The following is a 12329-nucleotide window of genomic DNA, read 5'->3' as shown; positions in this document are numbered from 1 at the left end:
TGAAAATAACAATTTTAAATTTAATTGCACGTCAGTGTTTAGATTAAATATTTATTATATATTAAATATTTCATATAAAATATAATATAATCTTTCCCCTAATACACAAAAAAACTTAATTTTTAAAATAAAATTTTATTAATTAGGAAAAAAATAAATTTTAACATTTTTATACTTCAAAGATTTTTTAGAAGAAATTAAAAAAAATTAAAAAAAAATTTAAAAAGGTAATAGAAAAATATGAAAGGAAACTTATAAGAAATCTTATGAAGAATGTAGAATTGTGCATAAAAATGCATTGAAATGTAAATTATATAGAGGAATATTGTTGGTGGATCGAAATAAAAATGCTTAAGAAAAAATTACTGCTAATAAAATATAAAAAAAACGTTCATCAAAACAATGTAGCTTATTTTTTTTTCACAAGGAAACATTTTTTAATTTTGTTGCGAATAATCAAACCATATCAAAGAAAACAAATACGGATATTTAAAAAATTTTTAAATGAGTTTTGGATTTTTAAACGAGTTTTGGATAATCCGAATTCGGTTAATTCAGAACGTGTTAAAACATGTAACTTTTATTTATTTATCTATTTTTAAATGTTTTGAAATAAAACTTGAAACACTTTGATCAAGATCGGCGATAAGAATGATAATTTACTATTTTTGGTATAATTCAAAATGTGTAACAAATTATACATAAAATCTGATAATACCTTTCGTTCGTATCTGGATTATGTATAACAGTCTATTGCCACATTAAAAAAAAATGGCAATCAGCATCAACATTTGTATGCGAATTATCTATTCGTAGGTAATTAACCATAAATCGGGCCGATTTATGGTTAATTACCCTTTACAATTAAACAGTTTTAAACAAGCCATCATTGTATTGTTAATAAATTTAAACCTTCGTGCGTTTTTTAACAAAACCGAGCAATAGCAATTATCCAACAGGTCACTGTTACAGAAACATTTGGTGATTTTTATGTGGATAACCGTAATTAAAAACTATTTAACAAACAGTTTTGCAATATATATAAAAAAAAAACGAACGTTGACATCCTGTCAAACTTCTTAACGACTCTCATTCTAAAAACACACTTTTGAACTATGCATAGCTAAATTTTTAACTATATAATCAAACTAATAATAATTATTTTGGTTTTTCAATGGCAATGTGTTGCCTTCCCTCCTCCAACGTCAGACGCCCAGCTGGTATTTGGTCTGAAAAAAACGTCTTTTAAACGTTCGAAAGACGTTTACAAGACGTTTTTTTTCAGACCAAATACCGGCTGGGTGTTCTCATTGGTTTATCAAACCCTAAAATTTAGGGTTTTTGTTGTTCCACAAGCTCCAATCTGCAATTTTTTGCAAAACTTTCTTATTTGACAAAACTATGCATCTGAGAATATGTTCGGTTCGTTGATGGACCTTTTCTCTTAAACATCAAAAACTCACCCCCTTCATAAAACGGATATACGTCCATGGACTATCAATAAGGTTTTATCGCATTAATTTTGCGAGAAAATGTAACCGCAAAAAAATCCAGACTTGATATAGTGATTTTTAGATTCGTTTGAAATGTTAGTATTCTTAAATTTATGTTTTTTTTTTTGCTTAAAAGCAAAATTTTCCGTTCAACAGAATATATTTTTAAATTAGGACAGTTCGGGATGATAGTGACTCATGAAATTTTTGAAATATTTAAAGAATCACTTAATCAGGTTTTGATAATTTTTTTTATTGTTTCAAACCGAATTCATCTTTTCTCCTTTTTAAATAATATAACGGTAGTTTAAAAAAAGTTGATAGTAAGCAAAGAAAATGTATTCGCAGAAATAGAAGTGAGAGAATTCATTTTTGACAAGTGGTCTAAAAACCGTTAATTTTCAATTAAATCGCTTGCACATGGCCGACGACACAGGTTTCGAAGTGGAAAATAGCCCTCCTCCCCAGCATCCTCGACCCTGTAGCAAAAAGGTATAAAGTTCGAAAGCAAACTGATAATCGTTTCAGTTTTCGAAACCTACTGCAAACTCGACTGTTCGACCCACCCAATCCAGCAATTTTATACAAATACGAAAGGAACAAAGCCTAATGTTTTTCTTAAAACAATTAAAACCAAAAAAGTTCGTGTGGTACCAAAACACAGCCATTTTTCACGAACGGTAACATAAACTTTTTCACGAACGGTAACATAAACTTCAAAGTTTACGCAAAAAATCGTTTAAAAAAAGCAACTTATGCCTATGACCTGAAAGCATGATGATCCTGTCCCAAATTTTTATGATGATGAAAATTTGGAACAGCATAAAACGTGAGCTGTGTAAGAAGGACAAAATTGCGGCATATATCAATCAATTTCGCCGAATTTGGTGTGGCATCACGAAGTTTTATGAAAATTTTCTTCTAAAAGCGCATGTGATGTGTCCGCACTAAATTGAGAAAATATTGTTATTTGCTCGAAGATGGCGTTTTCTAAAAGCTTTATTGTATTTGGAGGGGAAAAAAAATTAAAAAACCAATTGAGTAGTTCTCGAATAATTTAAAAAATACCATGGGACATTATCTTTCCAAACAGTCTTATTATAAACCAAAAGTATATTTTCAAATGCTACTTCAACAAAAGAACACTTAAAAATATACCTTGCAGTATTGGCTAGGTGACATCAATTATGATCCACTATAAACCTGTAAGAATCCAGACAGAATCTTTTTAAACTTAATATTTTAACGCAGCAATAACAATGAAAACACTAAACGAAACACGTTAGTAATACGTTTTTTTCATAATTTTCCCCCACCCAAGATAGTAGAACGTTTTGTGACGCTGTTGTGACCCAAGGATATACAAAAAGAGTTTAAATTTCGTTTTGAAATTTTAACTTTTAAAATTTGTTTAAACGGGCGTTGTATCTTGACTAAAAACCCTTAACTCTTATTCCATGCTGTATTGATGAGATTTTTGTTAAAAATGTTTAAATAAGAATCTAGTCAACTTTAAAAATTTACATGTTTATTTAGTTGCTTGATAAAAGTTATTTTAAAAAATTGATTTGTTTATTTAGTTGCTTGATGAAAAAAACAAGTTAAAAAAATTTAGATGCTACTAAGTTTTCACGTTTTAAATAAAAATGAAGATTTTTTCATATTAACAAAAACTTAAACAATTCAGCCATGACAATGTTTTCTGCTTAACTCCATTTATTGCATCTTATTTTTGTTATTCTTTTGTTTTTTTGATTACCCTCAAAAAAAAAAAAAAAGAAACTTATTTTCAAACGGAAATTAGTAACTTATAACTATTGTTCTTTCATATATATCTTGTTTTTTTATCTTTCTTCTAACCATTTTTCATTTCATCTATTGATATATTATCAATGATAATATATTTTACATTGTTATAGCAACCACAGGAAAATTTTATAAAATATTATATAGATTATAAGTGCTTATAATCTATATGATAATTATATAAATTTATAATCCTTTATACTATATTCATATTTATTCAAGAATACAATAAGGTTGCATAGATTCAAAAATCAAGTGTTTTTTTAATATTTTAATGTAAACTTCATAAAAACCACGGTGAAGATGCGAGAATGAGACAAAAAATGAGAGAATTTTGAAAAATAAAAGTGGAACAAAAAAAATTAAAATCAATATCAAGGATAAACAGAAATATGTAAAATAATTATAAAAAATAAATTAACTGCAATCTTAACTTTTATTTATTTACGAAAACTTCACACATTACCAAAACCTTCCACAATTTTTTTATTGGGGAAGGTCAAAGATCATTTTTTTTCACTGAGCAAATTCAAAATAAGTATTATTATTTATTTAAAGTATTATTCAATATAACAAAAATAACTATAATAATTTAACTATACTAAAGTTTTTAATTGCAATACACATGTTTAATTATTAATGACCAATTACAATCAAAATGAACCAACTATGCATACTAAGGAGAACATACTAAGTTTTTTAACCACTATGGCTACACTACACAATATGTTTTCCACACTACACATTTTTTTGCCACACTACATATGTTTTCCATACTACACATGGTATTTTGTACTGTTGAATGTGAGTAGAATTTTTTATTTCGTTGCATCTAATGATTAATGGATGAATTTTCGTTACATCTCCCGCTTCCACTAATAGTAGAAGAAGTACTGCAACCACTGGCTTTATTGCAACATGTTTACAAAGGCACCACGAATTATCTCTAATGTTTATTGTTATGCACAGCTAAAGCAGCAGCGCATAACATTTGTCTAACGTTATGTTATACTGCTGATACTGCTGTTTCTAATGCCATAACGTTAGCAACAGCAGAGTTAGCAGTTTGCACCTCTAATTTTTAAATATTAGTCTTGAGATTCACAATTTTTTAATTTATGTGTTGATAGAATCACACATAGATTATAAATTTATGTATTGATAGAATGTATCAAAAAAAATTGTTCATTTTTTTACAAATCTTTATTAGTAATATTATTGACATTATTTATTCATCATATTCTTACATAAATTAATATATGCATTAGGTTCAATACGGTTGACAATTCAATCCAAAATGCTTTAAAGTTATAAAGCTTTTTCTTGTTTTTACATCGATATTTGTTTGTATTTATTTTTTCTAAACTTTAAATTAGCCACATGTAGCACGATAAAAATCATACGTAGCAAGCATTCAAAATATTATATATAATTTAGAAAAGGCAACAGATAAGTGTTTATTTTTGACATAAACTTTTTTAGGATTCATATATTTCATTGGGTTTTACTAATAACCAAGTATTGGGGCAACTTAAAAAATATTGTAGAAACTATGATAAAAATTTAAATTGCAAAATTAATTAATTGAAATAAAATTTCATCAATTATAAAAATGTTTCTTCTAGTCCTAAATCCGAAAGACCAATTAAGAAATCTTTGTAAAGGAAGAATAAGGATGAACATCGTTTTGTTCTTCCCCTAACTGAATCTTTGATTCAGCTCAAATAAGAACAAAATTCTAAATGTTGCTGTAACTCAGGTGAGAAGAAAGATTCCTTGACTCCAACATCAATGAAACTAGAGGAGACTTTTGCAAAGAAAGTAACTTAACTTCAAACGCAAATTAGTAACTTAAAACTATTCTTACCAGATCTAAATTAGAGAGATCAAACTGAGCACAAATAGGGACAAGGCAAGACATAAATCAAGAATTAAAGGTAAATAATTAGAGTTATCTGGAAGTCACAAAGTTAGAGAGCTGAATAGGAAATTGAAAATGACAAAAATTTTAAGCTCTAGATACAGCAGGGACAGTGGTGCTTAAGTCAAGCCATTCAGTGCAATAAGAATTTAAGTCACCAATAACAATGGTACTGAGAGTGAGATATCGAAAAAGGGTTTATTCATTTGTCCAAAAACAAGATCAAGAGTTTGCAGTCTATTGAAGAGAATAATAAAAAACAAAAAAAAAAGAAGTGATTAAGGGAAAAGAAGCACACAAAAGAAATGTAAGAAGATTCAAATCTGATTTCAAAACAAACAAATAATTTGATATGTAGACATATGTCCCAACCAAGCATGTAACTATTGGAGTCTTTGCAAATCAAAGAAAAGTAGCCATCAATACTGAGATTTCAAAATGAAACAGTAAAAGGTAAATTAGTCTCACAAAGACCAAGTAGGCCTGGTAAATAATGCTAAGAGTAAGTTTCAAATTTTTTTTTGGTGGGGATCAATTTCAGAACTTCTTGCTTATGAAGCAAGTACTCTACCACTATACCATTACAGCATAAATGAAAGGTTACTTAAAAAGTATTCGGGTTTTTTTTTGTATAACTTTTTTGTATTTTGATTTATGCTTTAAATCAATAGAAAACATGTTTCAATCATAGAAAGAGCATAACACTCTAAGCTAAACAGCAACCTTCAAGTTGATAAGCCTCATTTCTTCTAATCAAGTTACAACAAAAGACGATTTATGAAATTTGAACAATGTAGGCTGACAGCACTAACAGGGACACCATTCATGCACAATATTGCACTGTTAATACTCTGATATTTTACAGTTATTGACGGAATCAACTCTCTGACAGCTACCACAGAGTTTGGGAAACCATACTACCAGCCAATCTTAGTACCATTGAACTAAATTTTAGTGTTGTACCTTCATTACAAGATAACAAAAAGAGTTGCATAGCCTGTAACCATAGTTGCATACTTTTTCTGATCCAGCATAACCCCAAGATAAATTTTAAATGGATGAAACTATCAGTAGAAGAAAAAGTAGGATATGTTAATTTAATCTCAAAAGCATAACCTAAAAGAATTCTTTCTAAAGATTCTATCTATTATGTATTTTTGAACTCAGAAAGTCACATGATAGAATATATAAAATATAGTAGCAAAATAGTTACACTTTATAGGTTCTAAAAGTTTATTTCTCAATAGCAATAAAATTTATTAACAAATTTAATCCCAATAATTTTCAAATTTAAAAACAATATAAGATACAATAAAATATAAACTATAAAAGATCACAAGTTTTTTTTAATAAAATTTAACACATTATTACACATTTATGATCTATTAGGTTCATAAATCAGTTTAAAAATTAAAGAAAATATTAGTAGTAGTTAAAAAATGCAAAAATATGTTTGTCTAAAAAAGTCTTAAACACTATGCAAAAGATATCAAACTGATATAAATAAAAAATGCAGTCACATTCATGAAGTGACTTATTCTTTAAGGGTAAAATATTTTACAAGAGCCATTAACATTTAATGGATTAACTTATCATGTAACCAAATTCAATTATCAGAGGTTGTCAAAACATCACTATGCTACAGTAATGTATGCTACAGTAATGTATGCTACAGTAATGTATGCTACAGTAATGTATGCTACAGTAATGTATGCTACAGTAATGTATGCTACAGTAATGTATGCTACAGTAATGTATGCTACAGTAATGTATGCTACAGTAATGTAGCATCTTTTTCCATGTAACTAACAAGCTTTAATTTGAACACATTTTACATCACTATACAAAAATTTTTACCTTACTTTGCAAAGTAAGATGCAATGTATCCTTGGAAAAACAACATCAAAAAAAAGTTTACTCCCTTCCACTAAATGCATTCTATTAACCTTGTTTTATTAAAAGCTTCTTGGAAAAATTCATTTAAATATTGTTATAAAAATGGTACAACCTGAAAATTATATTTTGGATTTATTCATTTCGTAAATATCCATGTAAAACCTATTAATTCAACCTTTAAGCATTATCTCAAAAATGTTATAAAAAACTTATGTATAGATATTAGAAAAATGAATCAAAATATTACAAGATAAAATCCGATCTTTGTATTCTGTTACCTAATTTCCAGTCAATTAACAATAAATACCAGCATTTAAATCATTTAAAACAAGTTGTTTCATGCAAACCATCGAAAAAAGTTTCTTTTTTAAAGCGATGCTTCTGATTTAATCTTATTAGATGCATTTCTAGCTATCTATCTACATACTCCTTAAGGGAGTGCTTCTTCGTTAACTGTAAAATAATATTTATAAGGGCAGAAAGAGGCTCAAGCATTTGTTAAATCACTAACAGTATTTCTGGGTTGTCATTTCTTTCTGGGTTGTCATTTCACTCTGGGTTGTCATTTCATTCTGGGTTTTCATTTCTTTCTGGGTTGTCATTTCATTCTCACCACTAATGCTCATTGACATTTATGTATCATTATTAATTTTAATTTTTTAAATAAAGTTTACAAACATAAATTTTTTTCTATTTTAGGTATATTTATTTAGATCATAGATCTGAATAAATATAGCTATATAAATCTCTATAAATATAGCTGAATAAATAATTTCTTTGAATTAAAACAGTAATTTATTTCAAAAGGGATTGGAACAATAAATAATGAAACTATGATGTCTAATAAACAACTTGCCTAATAAACAACTTTCCTATTAAAAAAAAACGCTGAAACAAACATCAATTATTAATCTAAAATCTACTCCTATTGATAACTAACCTTTAACTTCTTTTAATTGCAATTTTTTTTTCTGTAATCAGAAAATTGAGGCAAATGAATATTTTGCCTTGCATATATTTATGAGCTTGTAAGTACTGGAATAATCTGACTTACAAATTAAAAGTGTTCAAGCGAGTGTAAATTTACACTCGCTTGAACACTTTTAAGAAAAATGTGATATATATTAAAAGTTGAAAGTTGAAATATATATATATATATATATATATATATATATATATATATATATATATATATATATATATATATATATATATATATATATGTATATATATATATATATGTACATATATATATATATATATATATATATATATATATATATATATATATATATATATATATATATATATATATATATATATATTGTAATTCACCTCCCCAAGGTTACAAAGGCCACTACAGATGAGGAGTATACATGTGGTTAAAACCCTCTCCCAAATCTATAACTCCAAAACACGAACCTTGACGAACAAGGCCACTGCGCGGAGAAACAAGTTGAGCATGGTACTACCAGGGACATGGTGGGAACCGAACTTAGACGATCTTGCTTATGAAGCAAACGCTCTACCACTACACCACTACCGCTACACCACTGCCTATTTATATGTATATATATATAAATATATACATATATGTACATATATATAAATATATATATATATTTATATATTTATATATATATATATATATATATATATATATATATACATACATATATATACATATATATAAATATATATATATATATATATATATATATATATATATATATATATATATATATACATATATATATAAATATAAATATATATATACATACATATATATAAATTTATAGACATATATAAATAAATGCTTTTATATATACTGTTTTTTCTAATATTTAAAAACTTAATTACAGCTTTTTTAAGCCAATATAACATTTGGTTATTCATTACACCCCTATCCCTCCAAATTATAATGAAAAATCTGATCTGGTCAGTAATTTGTGTTTATTATAAAATCAATACTACAAGAGTATTTACTTACAGTATCCTTAAAACTTTTCTCATTGCATTCTTTACAAACCACAATTTTGTCCCCAATTCTTACACAAAAGGGATTTGATTGTAGTAGTATACCATGATTTAAGTTAACTATGCTTTGCAAATAAATGCACTGGTTATTTACCTCTTTTTCACACAAAGAACAAATGAAGTCATTTACTCTAATTTGCAATAAATTTCTTTTGCATTTCCACTGGTTCAATAAGTTATCAGAACATAAAAGGCAAGCATTAACTGTTATTTTATCTGGTCTACATAAATGTTGTAATACAGGAAAATATGGTTCATCATTTACAGCTATAACAAGAACCTCAGTAGATTTTGTACAATGTTTTTTGCAAATTTCACAAACTTTTTCTTTATTATTACAATCAAAAAGTGAAGCGTAATGTATTTTCCATTCTTTTATAATTTTATCAAAACATTCTTTGCAAGTAATTTCACTACCTGACTCTTTATTGAATGCTATATTATTGGCCTTAAAAAATAAATCAAGAAATTCTGTGTTTAAATTTGATCCACAACCAAATGATATTCTTTTCATTTCTTTTAAACTTATAATTTTTAAGCACATACAGCATGATGGTGCGGTAATTTGAAAAAAGTTTGAATAGACTAGTTCCTTTTTGTCTTTTATGCAGTATACTCTTTCTTCTTGATCTATATTAGAATTTTCAAACTCTTTCCATTGTTTGTTAAGAAATATTTTGCACTTTAGGCATGAAAATGTAAATCCCTTATCAGTGATAGGAAAACATTTTAAATTTGGAGAAAGGTTTTTCAAGAAAGGAAAGTAAGGATTATCTTTAACAAACTTGCAATAAATGATTTCTTGTTCTAAAGGTTTAAGAATTTCTTGACATAAGTAACAAGAAAATTCATAACTCACATTCCGTTCAAATACTTTCTCAACAGTATATTTTCTCAAGTTAAATGGAACATCATTTTTTTCATAGAAAAACCATTGCCTGGTTAAAATTTCATAACATGCAGGGCACACACCAACTTTATCATTGCTCGAAAAAAAAAAATTTTCTTTACATAAAATATCCGTAAAAAATGGAGTCTTTGCATTATTTGTTTCGTTAATATATATATAATTTAGGAGAACAGAGTGAATGTTGGACGAGCATGTTGTACAAGAAAAATTAATGTTATCTAAACGTGATTCGTCAACTTCAGCGTCATTTTCATCGGGTTTCTTTAACTTATGTTCTTCATTTTGTTGCAAAAAAACATTTTTAGGATGTTTCAACCAATATAGTCTTTTAGAATGGGGTGTTTTATTAATTTCATAGGCGTTCCATTGCTGAATTAAGAAGATATAGCAAATGTTGCATGATTTATATTTTCCATTTCCGCCTAAGTTACATGATTTTAACAAACTTTCATGTTGTAAAAATGGGAAAAAGGGCTCATTACGTAAACTAGGCTTAGAGCTTAGAATCCAAATAGCTTTATCACATCCACATAAAAAGCAAATGTTATTTACGTCGCCAAATGATGCAAAATCATTTATAAAAATTCTACACCAACTTGCACCTCGGACCATTATAAACAATTATTTTCAACTTAACTTCTATTAAGTACTGGCAAATATTTTTCTTCGTCACTTTTTATGAAATTAAATAAGAAAAATCTAGCTTATTATTAATTATATGTTCTAAAACAACAACAATTCAGTTAAATCTCAGCCAAAAGTTTCAGGCAAAGGCAAATTATTTTTTACTATCGCGCACTGTTTGTTTACATTTACTCTCTAACACACTTTTAAAATAAACTTTCCCATTCAACAATTACTTTTATGCAGCAGATGGAGTGTGTCGGCAAATTTAAAAACAAGAAATTTTACAAACGATTTCAAAAATGTTCGTAAAACAAAAGCAATTACATAAATTATAAGGTGAGTTTCCACTTGTCCGTTTACCTTCGGGAACGAAAAGGACGTATGAGTAGTGGAAATATTAAATAACCATTTTAAATTAGTTTTTTTAAAACGCTAATTTAACAATTTTAGTAAAATTTAATTTCTATAACTTTACTGAGCAACAAATTTGTTGAGTCTGAGTGAATAATAAATGGGCCTGATTCTTAAGATCTAATAAATATATATAAATACAATCTGATTGGGTCAAGTTGAAGACAAAATGTCTTATCATCAAGCCCTTTCGTGAAATAGAGAAAAATATACTTTTACAAGTTCTAATATTAGAACTTGTAAAAGTATATTTTATAAAAGAAATACAAAAAATTAAAAATTTAAAAAGTTTGATTAAAAAGTTATAAAGTTTGAAAAAAAAGAAAAAACCTTTAAATGAAAAATAAATTTACTAATTAGTACTTATACGTACCGAAATATAACTTAAATATAAAAATGTTAACACGCGTTGTATAACGTAAATATAAAAATTTTTATATAAATATAAAAAACATATTCAATACAATACGTAATATATATTTATTTAAATATATAAAAGAGATTTAAAATTTAAGAAGATTCAAAACGTTTTCAAAATTTAAATTCATATTTTAAATTATAGATAAAAACAACAAGAAAGATATATAAAATAATAAATAATTCTTTATTTTTAAAAAAAAATGAAAGCGTGTATGTTGTGTTTAAATTTAGTAAGTTTTTTTATGGTTCTTTTAAATATATCAATAGACTTTATTTTTTTCATGTTTTCGTCAAGAACAGATTCCACAAGCGTGGTCCCCGACATGTAATTGAGAAGTCAGATTTTTCAAATAATATTAGTGGAATGTAGTAATTACTTATTGAGGTCTTTATATTTATGATTAATTAGAGAAAAATTTTTATTTCATTTTGAAGTTTAAACATAAATAACAAGTTATGGTAGATATTCAGTTCATATATATTTAGACCATTTATTTGCTGCGCCCAAAATTTGCTTGATTTTGTTTTGAATAAATATTTTTTAGGAAAAATGAATGATTGTTCCCATTTTTAGGAAAGATGAATGATTGTTATTGCCCAGGCAATATTACAATAATTAATATGATTATGTATAAATGAATGGTATAAATTTTGTAAACATATTTTATGCAAAAGATGTTTTGTCTTGTACATAATCCCTAGAACTTTATTCTCGCCTAACTTTATTTGGCTTTTCCAATATAAATGTTCATCAAAAATTTTTCCAAGTATTTTCATTGAAAAAGCTCTTTTTATTTTAACATTGTTA

General features: G+C 26.6%; 1 protein-coding gene across 7 annotated transcripts in view; it reads right to left on the bottom strand.

The window, feature by feature from the left end:
- The window catches only part of LOC100207809 (uncharacterized), a 40727-nt gene extending 29535 nt beyond the window's left edge, over positions 1–11192 (bottom strand). For 2 of the 7 annotated variants that reach the window (XM_065820795.1, XM_065820797.1), the window contains exon 1: positions 9107–10878. In XM_065820795.1, the coding sequence (XP_065676867.1) occupies positions 9107–10675 (1569 nt within the window). In that variant the 5' untranslated portion in view covers positions 10676–10878. Of the gene's footprint in view, positions 1–9106 lie in introns of all 7 variants that reach the window. The other 5 variants (XM_065820793.1, XM_065820791.1, XM_065820792.1 and 2 more) reach the window with 5 other exon arrangements.
- Positions 11193–12329: the final 1137 nt, after the last annotated feature.

Source organism: Hydra vulgaris, chromosome 15 (genome assembly GCF_038396675.1).
Source record: "Hydra vulgaris chromosome 15, alternate assembly HydraT2T_AEP".
In the NCBI taxonomy this organism is placed as follows: domain Eukaryota; kingdom Metazoa; phylum Cnidaria; class Hydrozoa; order Anthoathecata; family Hydridae; genus Hydra; species Hydra vulgaris.
This window is presented reverse-complemented; position numbering and strand designations above follow the sequence as displayed.